The following is a 19,426-nucleotide window of genomic DNA, read 5'->3' on the forward strand; positions in this document are numbered from 1 at the left end:
TTAGGGCTTCGATATTCTAGTGATTGGATATGATCTATTTTATGTATTGTACCGGAACGAAATTATTCAAACTCATTAATATAACTATGGTGTTAATTTATTTGAGTTATGTTCCTATGTTGCATATTTCATCCATGAATAAGCAATTATTCTAAATTTCCGTAGTCAATCACATTTGTGGGAACAAGTGTGAGGTTTAGACTATTATGAACTCGGATTGGTATACATTCATAAGTTGAATGTGGGGCAAGGTGGCAACCAAGGTTCATAGATATTTGTGGGAAACAAATATTGGAAGACCCGCTCTCAAGAATTACTGTATAGAGCCTTTGTGGTTGATCACATGTAATCTTGAGTAAAGGCGAATATCATTGTATCCTCTGACATGAGATACATATTGGGTTCGGATATTCACCAAGTACTGTGCCTTGATTCTTTCCTTCGCTATTCTGAAACATGGTAGTACATAAGGAAGAACTCAGGTATATTACAAAGTGTATATCTAGGACGTATGTAGTCAAGATGGAATTTGTCCCTCTTATTCGTTGAGAGTCAGATGTCTAAGGCCTGAAAAGTTAAATCTATAAGAGAGTGATCACTCTGTATCTCTTGGATTTAACATGACATCTAGGACGAAAGGAAATAATGAAAGATTCACCTACATATATCAGTTCGAGTAGGGAGCTCGAAAGGGATGATGTTATTGAATGGCACAAAGTCATAACATATTAGGCGTGATGGACGGTGTGTTAGGCTGTATCCGTCACTTGCATTAATTTCTTATGTTTCTCGTGCAAGTGGGAGATTGAAGGTATTTCGTATGCCCGAGAGACATATTAAATTAATGTGGCTAATATGATATGATCCAAGTCGGGTCATACCCAATAACAAACTTACCGACACCTCATACGTATTTGATCTTAACGATTGGATCATTAAACAAATACGCGACACTTGAATTTTAGAAAATCGGGTTTCTAAAATATTATTACTTGAGATAAATTATTTGGATAATTTATATATAATTGTTTATAGGTTTAAATGATTATATTGTGTTATATTTTATAAAAGGTTTTATAAAATATAAAAGTAACAAAAACAATTACATGTTTTATATATATGTAACATGTTTTATATATTAAAACATTGTTATTAATATAATAAGAGTGCAGATTTTGGGACTCCTAGGAGACCACCCATGCTTGCCTTTTGTTACTTTCTATATGCACAATTCCTCAAGTGTAAGACCACACACTTCTACCAAGTAACCTTGACTCTCACATGCAACTAGACATTCAAAATACTTAAAAAAAAAACTGCAAAAACCTTGCTGCTGGCCGTGGGCTGTTTGGGAGCAAGAGAGGGTCAAAATTTGGTTTTGCAAGCAAGTTTCAAGTGTCATACAAATCCTAACCAAAAGCTAGGGTGTTGGTGCACAAGTTTGGGGTATAACTACTTGAGGTTTCATACTTTTGGAGCTCCATTCATCATCATCTTCATCACTTATCAACAAGCTTGGAGTAGGTATATACTCTTATCTTGCTTGTAGTTTGTAAGCATATTTCATAACTTGATCCTAATTGGGTTTTAACTTTAATTGGTTAAAGATATACAAGTTTTAAATGGTAATACTTACATGCTTCCGCTTTAATTTGTTTCCTAAAATGTATTAAGTATTATGAAACTTGTTAAAATCCCAACAGGATTAACTTTTGTTTGCGAACAAGTTTAGAATTAACTAAACTATGTTCTAGTGATTACAAGTTTAAACCTTCGAATAAGATAGCTTTATATGTATGAATCGAATGATGTTATGAACATCATTACTACCTTAATTTCCTTGGATAAACCTACTGGAAAAGAGAAAAATGGATCTAGCTTCAATGGATCCTTGGATGGCTCGAAGTTCTTGAAGCAGAATCATGACACGAAAACAAGTTCAAGTAAGATCATCACTTGAAATAAGATTGTTATAGTTATAGAAATTGAACCAAAGTTTGAATATGATTATTACCTTGTATTAGAATGATAACCTACTGTAAGAAACAAAGATTTCTTGAGGTTGGATGATCACCTTACAAGATTGGAAGTGAGCTAGCAAACTTGAAAGTATTCTTGATTTTATGAAACTAGAACTTTTGGAATTTATGAAGAACACTTAGAACTTGAAGATAGAACTTGAGAGAGATCAATTAGATAAAGAAAATTGAAGAATGAAAGTGTTTGTAGGTGTTTTTGGTCGTTGGTGTATGGATTAGATATAAAGGATATGTAATTTTGTTTTCATGTAAATAAGTCATGAATGATTACTCGTATTTTTGTAATTTTATGAGATATTTCATGCTAGTTGCCAAATGATGGTTCCCACATGTGTTAGGTGACTCACATGGGCTGCTAAGAGCTGATCATTGGAGTGTATATACCAATAGTACATACATCTAAAAGCTGTGTATTGTACGAGTACGAATACGGGTGCATACGAGTAGAATTGTTGATGAAACTGAACGAGGATGTAATTGTAAGAATTTTTGTTAAGTAGAAGTATTTTGATAAGTGTATTGAAGTCTTTCAAAAGTGTATAAATACATATTAAAACACTACATGTATATACATTTTAACTGAGTCGTTAAGTCATCGTTAGTCGTTACATGTAAGTGTTGTTTTGAAACCTTTAGGTTAACGATCTTGTTAAATGTTGTTAACCCAATGTTTATAATATCAAATGAGATTTTAAATTATTATATTATCATGATATTATCATGTATGAATATCTCTTAATATGATATATATACATTAAATGTCTTTACAACGATAATCGTTACATATATGTCTCGTTTAAAAATCATTAAGTTAGTAGTCTTGTTTTTACATATGTAGTTCATTGTTAATATACTTTATGATATGTTTTCTTATCATAGTATCATGTTAACTATATATATATATCCATATATATGTCATCATATAGTTTTTACAAGTTTTAACGTTCGTGAATCACCGATCAACTTGGGTGGTCAATTGTCTATATGAAACATATTTCAATTAATCAAGTCTTAACAAGTTTGATTGCTTAACATGTTGGAAACATTTAATCATGTAAATATCAATCTCAATTAATATATATAAACATGGAAAAGTTCGGGTCACTACAGTACCTACCCGTTAAATAAATTTCGTCCCGAAATTTTAAGCTGTTGAAGGTGTTGACGAATCTTCTGGAAATAGATGCGGGTATTTCTTCTTCATCTGATCTTCATGCTCCCAGGTGAACTCGGGTCCTCTACGAGCATTCCATCGAACCTTAACAATTGGTATCTTGTTTTGCTTAAGTCTTTTAACCTCACGATCCATTATTTCGACGGGTTCTTCGATGAATTGAAGTTTTTCGTTGATTTGGATTTCATCTAACGGAATAGTGAGATCTTCTTTAGCAAAACATTTCTTTAAATTCGAGACGAGGAAAGTGTTATGTACAGCTGCGAGTTGTTGAGGTAACTCAAGTCGGTAAGCTACTGGTCCGACACGATCAATAATCTTGAATGGTCCAATATACCTTGGATTTAATTTCCCTCGTTTACCAAATCGAACAACGCCTTTCCAAGGTGCAACTTTAAGCATGACCATCTCTCCAATTTCAAATTCTATATCTTTTCTTTTAATGTCAGCGTAGCTCTTTTGTCGACTTTGGGCGGTTTTCAACCGTTGTTGAATTTGGATGATCTTCTCGGTAGTTTCTTGTATAATCTCCGGACCCGTAATCTGTCTATCCCCCACTTCACTCCAACAAATCGGAGACCTGCACTTTCTACCATAAAGTGCTTCAAACGGCGCCATCTCAATGCTTGAATGGTAGCTGTTGTTGTAGGAAAATTCTGCTAACGGTAGATGTCGATCCCAACTGTTTCCGAAATCAATAACACATGCTCGTAGCATGTCTTCAAGCGTTTGTATCGTCCTTTCGCTCTGCCCATCAGTTTGTGGATGATATGCAGTACTCATGTCTAGACGAGTTCCTAATGCTTGCTGTAATGTCTGCCAGAATCTTGAAATAAATCTGCCATCCCTATCAGAGATAATAGAGATTGGAGATGACTTCCTTCAAATACAGTCGTGCTAACTTCTCCATCTTGTCATCTTCTCTTATTGGCAAGAAGTGTGCTGATTTGGTGAGACGATCAACTATTACCCAAATAGTATCAAAACCACTTGCAGTCCTTGGCAATTTAGTGATGAAATCCATGGTAATGTTTTCCCATTTCCATTCCGGGATTTCGGGTTGTTGAAGTAGACCTGATGGTTTCTGATGCTCAGCTTTGACCTTAGAACACGTCAAACATTCTCCTACGTATTTAGCAACATCGGCTTTCATACCCGGCCACCAAAAATGTTTCTTGAGATCCTTGTACATCTTCCCCGTTCCAGGATGTATTGAGTATCTGGTTTTATGAGCTTCTCTAAGTACCATTTATTAGCAAAAATAACCTTGCAATTCCTTTGCAAAGTAGCAAATTATATCACAGCTCCAGCAAGACAACTTCGATTTTTCATTCGGAGTAGCCTTATCATAATTTTGATTTATGTGATTACCCTTTTGTTACCGGAGAATCTTTCATATTCCACCACATTAGCAATAAACTTACCAACAACTTCACTGATCTTGGGCATTCCGAAGAATCTTTATATTTATCGAAACCTCATCATTTACTCATCTGCCTCTTGTAACGAGAATTGCCATACGAATCATTGGGAATTAGCAATCAGTGTTTTGAAATCTCACAGCATGTTGACGCCAACAGTTATACATAACGTCTATTTCCAAGGCTTACATACTTCGAATGTGAAGTTTCTGAAAAACACTCTGAACCGCGAACTAGTTCTCGAAATGCTGATGAAGCAACAAAAACTGTAAACGACCTTAGCAGTAAAAAGTTTGATGATAAAGATTAGTGTATTAACAAAGCTCAGAAATAGAGAAGTTTTGGAACTGGAAAACGGATTGAGCAAAGTATGAAGGAGGCTGTGGACAAATCACAAAGACTGAACCTGCCTTCAAAGAATCCAAATGATTCAGTGTCTGCTGAAGTCATTAACGAATACCTTGCTCCTGACACTAAACCCTTACAGATAATATTCTTCATCATCCTCTGATATTAGAAATTCTAAGATATCATCGTATCTTTCATTATAAATATCCTCCATATTTCTGAAGATATTTCCATAACTATTCTTATCTGGAATCATTTATCTCTTTGCGCTATCTGTATTACATCAAAAAGGAAACTGTTTAGTTCCTATACTCTGTAAACCTTTGAGTTTAAAATATGAATGTTTTTGAAGTAGTGTTGGAAACTGAAGCATGAGTTAGTATAATATAATGACACTTGATCAACGTGATTATATTACAGTAATTCATGCTGAGTTTCTAAATGGAACGTGATGATTCACAGATCATAACATCATCATGTGCCATGTTATACGACTCTTGTATTCTATTTAACCTCTAAAATATCAAGAAAATATTTCTTGATGATTCGGCCTTTTCCAAGGTATTCTAGTAATTTGACAAGTCAAGATCGTGCCATCACAATTTCCTTCCTAGAACATTAACAATGTTCATTCCGAAATTCATATCTGTGAATTCTGGACCATTACAAGCGGTGCTTAATCGCAAGAAGAAGAAACGAAAGGACAAAACTCCGAAATAGAAATTGGGGTATAAATTGCAGCGAATAAAAGAGAGCATTAACTGTGGATGACAATGATTATAGAAGATAGAAACAGAGACTTTGAAATATAAGGGAAGATATAAAGCCCAACGACAAACCAAAAATTATAAACCATATATATCGAAGCATATAGCAATATAAAGACACGGGAGAACTAGAAACACTATAAACCCAAGAGTATAGTAGAAGTAAATAGATTCTTCCGGCGGTAGATGAAAAAGAAGAATGACCGATATGAAAGTTATAAGTATATCGAGAATCAGAACTGGATGGAGCATATTGATGAACACTTTAAAATATGAGTTGAGGGGGAAAGAATAGAAGGTGATGAAACATGACTAGGAACTTAGAAATCAACAGATTTAACTCACACAATGACGGAATACGTGAATCAAACCCTCTAGTAAATAGGCTAAGCTTTTTGGGATTAATTTAGTCATACCATAACTAAATCAAGTGTGATTAGATCAACAACTAGAGCTATTATTCACCACCTGGGTGATTTGGGTTGAGAGAGAATCGGAGGAGCTCACCAGATCTGAGTGTGTGTAACAAATGAGAGGCTTAACCTAAAATGATGAACATAAGACTTTATATACCCCTGCTGTTGACTCACCCGTACGATTCATCCATCACACATACGAGTTAGCTTCATCAGCCGTACGGGTGATCAGTCACTCGTGTCTTCTCATTTAGGTTGTAATTGTGACTTAGCTCAGTATCAACCGTGCGTATGAGCCTATCAGCCGTACGAGTGAGGCTTCACTCGGACGTCTGACTAAGTCTAACATAGTCAAACATCTAAATCTCGTTCCTGCAGTTGCTGTAACCACATACAAACACGGATAGGATAATAACGAACGATCATGGTGGCCTGTAAACTGTTGTACCTACAATGGACGTGGGTAGATGTCTAGGGACTTGCATAAAATGCATCAACAGAAGGTGTGAGTTGTAAGAAAACGAAGGAGGTGAATTTATAAGAAAATCTCTGACAGAACAATTAAAATGGACTATCGCATTTAAAGCGGATCCAAATTCCTTTTGTTACCGGAGAATCAAATCTTATTACAAAGATTTTCTTCAAATCCCTTGAAATCTGGAAATTAATCATATCTACGTCAAATGATAAGATGAATCTACACTTACTCATTTCACTCTTCTATGTTAGCTTCATTCGTACTCTTCATATAAATGGATTGTTTATCCAAATTATTCGCTGATGATAAAACTCTAATTTTCAGCCTGTATGCATCATGAAAACATACTTATTATCATTCACGACCTTTCCACTCAAATTTCGGGACGAAATTTCTTTAACGGGTAGGTACTGTGACAACCCGGAAATTTCCAACCAAATTTAAACTTTATCTTTATATTATTCCGACACGATAAGCAAAGTTTGTTAAGTTAAATCTCAAGAATTTTAAATTGTGTTCATACATTCATTATAACCTCGACCAAATTCCGACGATTCACGAACCGTTATATATAAATAAATATGTATATATATGTATATATATATATATTATAACTTGAGAATATTAATAAAGTATTAAACGTATAATACTTTACATGAACGTATTTGTTTCAATATGTTTATCGATGGAATTAGAAGATAATATCAAATGATTGATTTATCAGATACATTATGATATGATTACGGGTCTATGTTATGAGGTCTACTGTGATTTAAGAAATCTATTCTTTTTGACAACATTCGGAAAATGGTAAAGTGATTTATAAGTAAGAACGTGAAGCGTAAATAACTTAGATGTTGGATATCGACAAGTTAAGTAACTCGACATTTTTTATTAAGATGATTTCATCGTTTATTTAACCTTTGAACTTTATCCCATGCTTCACCAACAAACTGTAATTTAAAAACTTGAAACCTATTATGAATATATATGATTCTACTTTTCTAAAACATTTTATGATATAACGATTTCCATTATTTTAACCTTTAAACAAAATGATTCTTAAAAATATATTTGGTTTTGGAAAACAAAATTATTATATTTATTTGATTTAGTTTTAAACGTACAAAAACGTTTTCAGTTTAAAAAGAACTTTATTATTAAAACGTATATAACTTTTATAAATTTCTAGAACCATTTTTGACAACTCATTACTTAACCAGTATGATAAAGATAACGATATTTATATTTTATTTTATTAAATATATATAACGATTTAAATTAATATTATATATATTTATACTCGTATTATACATACATAGTTTTATACTTTTACTATACTTAAACTTTACCTTTACTTTATTTTTACTTTACTTTAACTTTAATAATTCACTTTAATAATTCATACTTTAATAATTCACTTTAATAATTCATACTTTAATAATTCACTTTAATAATTCATACTTTAATAATTCACTTTAATAATTCATACTTTAATAATTCACTTTAATAATTCATACTTTAATAATTCACTTTAATAATTCAAAAATCTATTATAAATAGAATTCAATAGGTTTCATTATTTCATAGAAACTTGAAAATATTTTTCTCTAAACTCTCTCAATCGATTTACATATATATATTTACTCCGTATTATTTCAAGATATTATTAGTATACATAAAATATTACGTCAGAGTGCTGTCCGAGTGATTTTGAAATTATTTTTCGAGTGGAATTGGATTAAGGAAATTATGGGTTATAGCTATGGAGGTGATTGGGTATGGTTCATGGGTATGCTCGTGAGGTTAATATAGTGTTTATCATCTCCGTTGCGTCTACGTACCTTTCCTGCAATATTGAATCTCAATATTGATACGTGAGTACTCATAATTTAACTTTTACATACTAATAGTGTATCCTTGACTAGTGCTCGAGTATATAGGATTATGCATATTTGTACTTTTGATATTGCCTTTAGTTAGGTTATGTTGAATCCTGAATTAGTTATATATGCGACTGAGATAAGGTATAAGATATGCATGTCGTTGGAAAGCTAGCGAAAAATTAAGAACTTTTCATTTAGATATCGAATGATTTCGATGAACGGATTTGAAGTTATAGTCCATCGAATTTTTGTATTATTATTAAAAATGATTATTATTATCGTCGTTATTATCGTCGTTCTAGTTTTATCTTATTATTATTATTATCTTTATCAATAAAAGGATTTATCATTAAAAAAATTGTTATTTTTTTTTATTATTACTATCGTTATTATCGTTAAAGTTATAATTAGTATTATTATTATTATCTAATTATTATTATTATTATTGGTATTATTATTATTATTATCTTTATTAATATATATATCATTATTTAAAAATGGTTATTGTTATTGTTAATATTATTATTACTATATTATCATTAAGATAATTATTAGTATTATCGTTAATAATGTTATAGCAACTATCATTATTAATATTAGTGTAATTAAAACAAATATTTGTAACACCTAATTATTTTGATTACTATTATTATCATTATTACGAACACGATATAAAAGACGATTAAAAGAAATTAAACGAAACGATTAGGAAATAATGGGTAAGAGTATCATGATGAAATTAAAATATTATAAGATATTAATTTAGATAAAATTACCGTTCTTATTATTTTTATCATTACTATTATTATTAAAATTATCGTTAGTATTAAAACTATCATTTTAACAAAAATTATCATTTTAATAGAAATGTCATTGTTACTCTAAAATATCATTATTATTATTATTTTAAATAGAATTATTATTTTAAAGATAATATTAAAAATTATCATAAATATTAAAGTTATCATAATTAGAATTATCGTTTATCATAATGTCATCTTAGTAATTACAAATATTGATATTTTTATAATAATAATTATTATTACAAAATAATACAACTTTTACTTACTATCATTATAGATATTATTTTATCAAATAAATATTTGATACAAACATATTTTACTACGTGTAATAACTTACTTTAATAATACCTATCATATTATCTTTATAATATTAAATGAACCCTATAAATTTTATTACTTAATATATATAAAAGTATATTTTATTATATAAATATAATATAAAATTTTATTTATTAATAAATAAATTATATTATTTACTCTAATAAATCTTTTAAAAAATATTTAAAAATATAAAATGACGATATTTAAACTATATATTAATCATGTATAGATTTTTGGAAATTATTTTGAGTCAAATTTACTTTTGTTGACTTTTGCATATTAGTCTCGAGCATTAGGATTGTGGTACACTATGACTTGACCTAATTTGTTAGACAAATATTGACCAACACATAAATATATATAATTAATTTAGGTTCGTGAATCCGAGGCCAACCTTGCACTTGTTCAATGACGTTATATGTATTTTTACTACGAAATACAGTATGGTGAGTTTCATTGATTCCCTTTTTACTCTTTACATTTTTAGGGCTGAGAATACATGCAAATGATTTATTAACTGTTTTACAATAATTATATGCGTGAGTTTCATTGATTCCCTTTTTACTCTTTACATTTTTGGGGCTGAGAATACATGCAAATGATTTATTAACTGTTTTACAATAATTATATGCGTGAGTTTCATTTGCCTTTTTACCCTTTATATTTTTGGGACTGAGAATACATGCACTTTTATAAATGTTTGACGAAATAGACACAAGTAATTGAAACTACATTCTATGGTTGAATTATCGAAATCGAATATGCCCCTTTTTATTAAAGTCTGGTAATCTAAGAATTAGGGAACAGACACCCTAATTGACGCGAATCCTAAAGATAGATCTATTGGGCCTAACAAACCCCATCCAAAGTACCGGATGCTTTAGTACTTCGAAATTATATCATGTTTCGTTGCGAGGTTTTGACCTCTATATGAGACGTTTTTCAAAGACTGCATTCATTTTAAAACAAACCATAACCTTTATTTCATCAATAAAGGTTTAAAAAGCTTTACGTAGATTATCAAATAATGATAATCTAAAAAATCCTGTTTACACACAACCATTACATAATGGTTTACAATACAAATATGTTACAACAAAATAAGTTTCTTGAATGCAGTTTTTATACAATATCATACAAGCATGGATTCCAAATCTCGTCCTTATTTAAGTATGTGACAGCGGAAGCTCTTAATAATCACCTGAGAATAAACATGCTTAAAACGTCAACAAAAATGTTGGTGAGTTATAGGTTTAACCTATATATATCAAATCATAATAATAGACCACAAGATTTCATATTTCAATACACATCCCATACATAGAGATAAAAATCATTCATATGGTGAACACCTGGTAACCGACATTAACAAGATGCATATATAAGAATATCCCCATCATTCCGAGAATTATGAGCTTCTCTAAGTACCATTTATTTGCTAATGAGAATTGTTTTGCTAAAAAAGATCTCACTATTCCGTTAGATGAAATCCAAATCAACGAAAAACTTCAATTCATCGAAGAACCCGTCGAAATAATGGATCGTGAGGTTAAAAGACTTAAGCAAAACAAGATACCAATTGTTAAGGTTCGATGGAATGCTCGTAGAGGACCCGAGTTCACCTGGGAGCGTGAAGATCAGATGAAGAAGAAATACCCGCATCTATTTCCAGAAGATTCATCAACACCTTCAACAGCTTAAAATTTCGGGACGAAATTTATTTAACGGGTAGGTACTGTAGTGACCCGAACTTTTCCATGTTTATATATATTAATTGAGATTGTTATTTACATGATTAAATGTTTCTAACATGTTAAGCAATCAAACTTGTTAAGACTTGATTAATTGAAATAGGTTTCATATAGACAATTGACCACCCAAGTTGACCGGTGATTCACGAACGTTAAAACTTGTAAAAACTATATGATGACATATATATGGTTATATATATAGTTAACATGATATTATGATAAGTAAACATATCATTAAGTATATTAACAATGAACTACATATGTAAAAACAAGACTACTAACTTAATGATTTTGAAACGAGACATATATGTAACGATTATCGTTGTAACGACATTTAATGTATATACATATTAAGAGATATTCGTACATCATAATATCATGATAATATAATAATTTAAAATCTCTTTTGATATTATAAACATTGGGTTAACAACATTTAACAAGATCGTTAACCTAAAGGTTTCAAAACAACATTTACATGTAACGACTAACGATGACTTAATGACTCAGTTAAAATGTATATACATGTAGTGTTTTAATATGTATTCATACACTTTTGAAAGACTTCAAGACACTTATCAAAATACTTCTACTTAACAAAAATGCTTACAATTACATCCTCGTTCAGTTTCATCAACAATTCTACTCGTATGCACCCGTATTCGTACTCGTACAATACACAGCTTTTAGATGTATGTACTATTGGTATATACACTCCAATGATTAGCTCTTAGCAGCCCATGTGAGTCACCTAACACATGTGGGAACCATCATTTGGCAACTAGCATGAAATATCTCATAAAATTACAAAAATATGAGTAATCATTCATGACTTATTTACATGAAAACAAAATTACATATCCTTTATATCTAATCCATACACCAACGACCAAAAACACCTAAAAACACTTTCATTCTTCAATTTTCTTCATCTAATTGATCTCTCTCAAGTTCTATCTTCAAGTTCTAAGTGTTCTTCATAAATTCCAAAAGTTCTAGTTTCATAAAATCAAGAATACTTTCAAGTTTGCTAGCTCACTTCCAATCTTGTAAGGTGATCATCCAACCTCAAGAAATCTTTGTTTCTTACAGTAGGTTATCATTCTAATACAAGGTAATAATCATATTCAAACTTTGGTTCAATTTCTATAACTATAACAATCTTATTTCAAGTGATGATCTTACTTGAACTTGTTTTCGTGTCATGATTTTGCTTCAAGAACTTCGAGCCATCCAAGGATCCATTGAAGCTAGATCCATTTTTCTCTTTTCCAGTAGGTTTATCCAAGGAACTTAAGGTAGTAATGATGTTCATAACATCATTCGATTCATACATATAAAGCTATCTTATTCGAAGGTTTAAACTTGTAATCACTAGAACATAGTTTAGTTAATTCTAAACTTGTTCGCAAACAAAAGTTAATCCTTCTAACTTGACTTTTAAAATCAACTAAACACATGTTCTATATCTATATGATATGCTAAATTAATGATTTAAAACCTGGAAACACGAAAAACACCGTAAAACCGGATTTACGCCGTCGTAGTAACACCGTGGGCTGTTTTGGGTTAGTTAATTAAAAACTATGATAAACTTTGATTTAAAAGTTGTTATTCTGAGAAAATGATTTTTATTATGAACATGAAACTATATCCAAAAATTATGGTTAAACTCAAAGTGGAAGTATGTTTTCTAAAATGGTCATCTAGACGTCGTTCTTTCGACTGAAATGACTACCTTTACAAAAACGAGTTGTAACTTATTTTTCCGACTATAAACCTATACTTTTCTGTTTAGATTCATAAAATAGAGTTCAATATGAAACCATAGCAATTTGATTCACTCAAAACGGATTTAAAATGAAGAAGTTATGGGTAAAACAAGATTGGATAATTTTTCTCATTTTAGCTACGTGAAAATTGGTAACAAATCTATTCCAACCATAACTTAATCAACTTGTATTGTATATTATGTAATCTTGAGATACCATAGACACGTATACAATGTTTCGACCTATCATGTCGACACATCTATATATATTTCGGAACAACCATAGACACTCTATATGTGAATGTTGGAGTTAGCTATACAGGGTTGAGGTTGATTCCAAAATATATATAGTTTGAGTTGTGATCAATACTGAGATACGTATACACTGGGTCGTGGATTGATTCAAGATAATATTTATCAATTTATTTCTGTACATCTAACTGTGGACAACTAGTTGTAGGTTACTAACGAGGATAGCTGACTTAATAAACTTAAAACATCAAAATATATTAAAAGTGTTGTAAATATATTTTGAACATACTTTGATATATATGTATATATTGTTATAGGTTCGTGAATCAACCAGTGGCCAAGTCTTACTTCCCGACGAAGTAAAAATCTGTGAAAGTGAGTTATAGTCCCACTTTTAAAATCTAATATTTTTGGGATGAGAATACATGCAGGTTTTATAAATGATTTACAAAATAGACGCAAGTACGTGAAACTACATTCTATGGTTGAATTATCGAAATCGAATATGCCCCTTTTTATTAAGTCTGGTAATCTAAGAATTAGGGAACAGACACCCTAATTGACGCGAATCCTAAAGATAGATCTATCGGGCCCAACAAGCCCCATCCAAAGTACCGGATGCTTTAGTACTTCGAAATTTATTTCATATCCGAAGGGTGTCCCGGAATGATGGGGATATTCTTATATATGCATCTTGTTAATGTCGGTTACCAGGTGTTCACCATATGAATGATTTTTATCTCTATGTATGGGATGTGTATTGAAATATGAAATCTTGTGGTCTATTATTATGATTTGATATATATAGGTTAAACCTATAACTCACCAACATTTTTGTTGACGTTTTAAGCATGTTTATTCTCAGGTGATTATTAAGAGCTTCCGCTGTCACATACTTAAATAAGGACGAGATTTGGAATCCATGCTTGTATGATATTGTATAAAAACTGCATTCAAGAAACTTATTTTGTTGTAACATATTTGTATTGTAAACCATTATGTAATGGTTGTGTGTAAACAGGATTTTTTAGATTATCATTATTTGATAATCTACGTAAAGCTTTTTAAACCTTTATTGATGAAATAAAGGTTATGGTTTGTTTTAAAATGAATGCAGTCTTTGAAAAACGTCTCATATAGAGGTCAAAACCTCGCAACGAAATCAATTAATATGGAACGTTTTTAATCAATAAGAACGGGACATTTCAGTGATAAGACCAGATACTCAAATGTTATGCTCGGACTTGGCAATTTGGTGAGACATGGAAGGAGGTTTAGTATATAAGTAAAGTATAGTATAGTATAATAATATAATATAATATAATATAATATAATATAATATAATATAATATAATTATATCAGTTATCCTTATTATTTATATTATAGTTATTACATTACAGTTGCAGTATACATTAAAGCATCATGTTTGCTCTAGTTACTTAAAACAACAGCTTTATTTATTTTACACATAGAGACAACAAACACCATAATCAATTTCTTTACAGCATTAACACTCCAGGCTGATCTAACCAGAAGAGCAATATCTTTTCAAATTTTGCTTCTAGTTCTACAAAATAGCGAATGTCGTCCTTCAGCAATCACGTCTCCTGTTGCTTTGTTCTTCACAACAACAAGAGTTCCGTTATACGCCCCTTTTCCACCCAGAAGCTTTGAACTAATCTCCAACTCATCCTGCCGAAAATTGTTCATTCTAAAACATAAGCATTTAAACAAACAAGCCCCATCACATATATGTATGGTTTATATAACCACGGTACCAAGCTAGCCGAATTACTTGTAATTTAATAACAAATCAATAGTGGAGGTTATTGTGTGCCCACAACTAAGTCTTATAATGCAAAAACTTGTAAAAAACTTACATTGAGCTTGGCAGTAGAAAGGTATGAAATAGACATGTCTACTGATACATTCATAGGTACGTCTGGTTCATACAAAACACTCGCGCCAATCTCGTCTACTAAACTCGCAATTGCCCCGACAGCCAGATTCCCATTCCTATCCTGATTTTAATTTAGGGAAAAGTATACTCACATCAAAACTTACAAATCTAATTAATGAGTAATCAACCAATCAGAATAATTCAAACTTAAAACAACGGTTTCAGTTTAGATTCAGAAAGATGTCAATAATGTATAATAATACATGAAACTGATATTTTATGCTTAAAATATATATACAATACATACCTAAATATACTGGGATTGCTTATTTAAAACTAGTTATCTACTTACAATACAAGATGTCAAATCTTTGATTATAAATGTTTATTCCTATCTAGGGGTGTAAATGAGCTGAGCTACTAGAACTCGACTAGTTAAAAGATTAGACTCAGAGCCGAGCTTAAATGAGCTCGAGATTGAGATTGAGCTTGAACATATTTTGAAGAGCAAGCGAGCTCGAGCTTTTTATATCGAGCTCGAACATCTTTGCAAGTCTAAACGATCTTTTCCATTTATATACATTAGTTTTATTTTCTTGAATAGCTATTCTTAGAAGGATGTTTGGATTTATCAAGATAGGTAATAGACATATAGACAACTAAATAAGCAATCCTAAAAACACCATGAAATTAAAAAAAGCCTAAACATTGGCCTCAAGCATTAACTAATTTATACATGTTTATTGTGCATATATAGCATTACTCATATCACACATATCATAGCCAAGTTTACCAGCTTAATTAATATTTTGAAAAACCCTACAAGCTCATTTTTCGTTTTATTAGTTTTAAAGTTGTTAAATTTAAGTTACTTGTTTTTTTTCTTAATTTCAATAAACACATAAATATATGTTGATACAAACACCTATTGTCAACTAAAAATACACAAAAATTGTACTTGATTTGGTCAAGAATTGTGTAAAAGAAGAGAGTATGACATAAGTAATAGGGTGGATGTTACTAACAGTAAGGCGAGGAGGGACTGTGAAAGAGCAAGAGACGAAACCGGGTTGGAATCGGTCAACTCGTATTCCTTTGATGCTGAATTCTTCATAAAAGCTGTGGAAAGCTTCAGGTGGTTGGGAAGGGATGCTGAGTCCCGTGACTCTGTCGGAATCTGACTGAGTTACTCGGAGATGTTCTATCGGCTTCTTTTTCTCCATCGACGAATCGATTTGCATCCCCAACTCACTGTTTTGGCATTTGGGGCTGTTTCTTTTGTTTAGTTGTCAAAACGCAAATCTGTTGCTAATTTTTATTAACCATCCAACACAAAGGATATTTTTTTATTTTTGTTTATATTTTATTTTTACTTCTTTTTTTTCTTCTTCTTTTTGCAAAAAAACCAAATGAGGATTAAATTACCTAGCGAAATAAATTCAAACTACAATGACACAAACACCTACTAAACAATAAGCGCAACAATCTAATTGATTTACCTAGCGAAATAAATTGGAACTACAATGACACAAACACCTACTAAACAATACTAAAGAATTGATGTATCAAAAACGTATGTCATCTAGAACCAAGAGATTCATTGTAAATTTAATCGTGAATATGCAGTTGATGATGAGAACCTGCGACAGTATGATGAAAAAGAAAAAACGACCATAACAACGAGATCTCATTAAAAATCGAATCATCAAACTCTTCATCAGTGACTTTTAACCACCGTTAAAAAAGAACATGAGATAGCCGGCGACGAGCATGGAGATCATGCAAACGACTATTTTAACACTTTATTAAGGTATGCATATCAAACTTATAGCTCGATGCCATGACACATTTATTTATGTATTTATTTGAGAAAATTGCTAACCGTATTAGTTTACATCAAATTATACCAATAACCCTATTATTACTTCATCTGTGACAAAACAAATCTCCGCCTTACTATTTAGTAGTTATATATTTGTTCCAAAATAATTATCTATTTATTAAAAGTAACAAATAAACATATCCTCAGCTTCCAAAATCAATTTTCTTTGGTTTAAAAAAAGTGTAGTGAATATTAACACCACAACAATTTTGGTTTAGTGTTAAACATATCCCAAGTTCATTTGAAAACTTGCTGTTTAAGTTCGTTTCTTACCATGTACAATTTCTTCACTCTTACTGCGATTATGGTGAAATTCGATCAAAATTACGATGGTTTGTAACGTAGCTAATGTGAAATGTGCGACGACGAAAGAAATGATTGAATGTTGTTAGGTTGGGAGAAAAGGTGGAAACTAGCCTATAAATGTAATAAAAACCGAAAGACATTTTTACCCTCGTGTGGAACGCGCGTGCATTAAAATAGCTCGGTTTTCTAACATGCGCAAAAACCAGAAAGACCGTACGAGTAAAAAAACACACAGACTCATATAAATAATACTTCCTCCGTCCCATAAAAAAAGTCCACATTACTATTTATATTTGTTCCAAAATAAATGCCCCTTACTCAAAATAACACTAAAATGCCACTGAAAATCCAATACTACCCTTTTATATTTGGAAGTCAGTAAAATATTTACTCATAATTTCTTCTCTCACTTACTTTGTTAAGGAAGTTAATTAATTTGGATAACATATTAAATGAAGGACAAAATAGACATTTTAACAACATATCTTAAATAATCATTACACATGTGTATACATAGAAAAGATTACGCGGATGATTCCTATAGTATGTACCATACTTCATCCGTCCCACAAAAAGTGTCCCCCAAAACATTAAGATATGTTGTTAAAATGTCTATTTTATCCTTTATTTAATATGTTATCAGAATCAGAATTAATTAGTTTCTTTAACAAATGAAGTGAGAGAAGAAGGGAATGACTAACTTATGCCCTATGGGCATAAGATAAAAATCATTAATCACACTTAAAAATTCTTCCAAATATAATATAATATACATTTAATGAACTCTTTAATTTCCATATATATAATCATATTAATTACAAAATATGTTGTTCATGGGAGGTTGTGTGTTAATAAATGATTCTTATCTCATGCCCTAGAGCATTAGTTAGAAAATCTCTTCAAGATTTTATGTAAAGAAAGTAAAAGTGATTTTTTATGTTTTTTAAGGAAAAGAATTAAATTTGGGATCATGAAGTGATTAATGAATATTAGTGGTGTTGGAAAAATGGTCTCACTAGTTCCCAACACACGTCCAATAAAAGACGGTAAAGAAATAAGAACAATCCACAACACAAGAATTTAACGTGAAAACTCCAAAACAGAAGAAAAACCACGGGCCCCAAAGAGATAATTCAGTATATCACAAATTGTTACAATGACATAGATGACTCTCTTAAGCCAACTACACTCTTCAAAGTATTTAACTAATAAAACTCTCAAACAAGGGTCAGCAACAAAGAAATAATTAAATACTTAAAGTGTATTGATTGGTGCAAGTTGGAATGAATACTCAGCCCTCCTTTTATAACCAAGTCATCCACCCCCAACTTCTTCCTTCCACCTATGTGGGATAACATCCTTCCATCCACCAATGTGACAATAAGCAACCATATCAATTTCTTCTAACCAAAAACTATAACCAACAAATCTCCACCTTTTGGATAGAAGAAGATAATCGTGCTTCCACATTGCAAGGATGACCGGCGTAGACGCTTCCTCAACGACAACTTTAAGATCCTATCTCCATGTCGTTGATATTATCTCCCAAGAGACAAAACTTTCATCCTTATCAAACATTGTCAAGACCCGACAATCATTGTCTTCACAGACAATCATAACTCTTAACAAAATTATCATACTCCACCATAAAGAGTATAGCACTTGGAATATCACATTTCAAGCATTTCATATCGGCACATGTTGTATACTTAGCTGAACTGTTATGGTACAACTTCCTGTTTGGCTTTTTCTGGAAGTTTCATCAGCTACAACATTCATTTCCACCACACAACTTGCATCAACGCCAAACCAATGCTCATGTGCAATTCGTGAAACCACTAACAAACATCCCTTTCAAGGGTGGCGCGGACACACCATGAGGATGACATGACTTCAGTGGAATTCGTCAC

General features: G+C 31.2%; 1 protein-coding gene across 1 annotated transcript; it reads right to left on the minus strand.

Moving 5' to 3' along the window:
- Positions 1 to 14,785: 14,785 nt before the first annotated feature.
- Positions 14,786 to 16,630, minus strand: LOC139898636 (uncharacterized). The gene is made up of 3 exons (XM_071881388.1): positions 16,354 to 16,630; positions 15,309 to 15,449; positions 14,786 to 15,120 (listed from the first exon to the last, which is right to left on the minus strand). The coding sequence occupies exons 1-3, from the start codon at positions 16,567 to 16,569 to the stop codon at positions 14,977 to 14,979; spliced, it is 501 nt and encodes a 166-aa protein (XP_071737489.1). The 5' UTR covers positions 16,570 to 16,630; the 3' UTR covers positions 14,786 to 14,976.
- Between the last annotated feature and the right edge of the window lie 2,796 nt (positions 16,631 to 19,426).

The sequence above is a fragment of the Rutidosis leptorrhynchoides genome, chromosome 3, assembly GCF_046630445.1.
Source record: "Rutidosis leptorrhynchoides isolate AG116_Rl617_1_P2 chromosome 3, CSIRO_AGI_Rlap_v1, whole genome shotgun sequence".
Classification (NCBI taxonomy): Eukaryota; Viridiplantae; Streptophyta; class Magnoliopsida; order Asterales; family Asteraceae; genus Rutidosis; species Rutidosis leptorrhynchoides.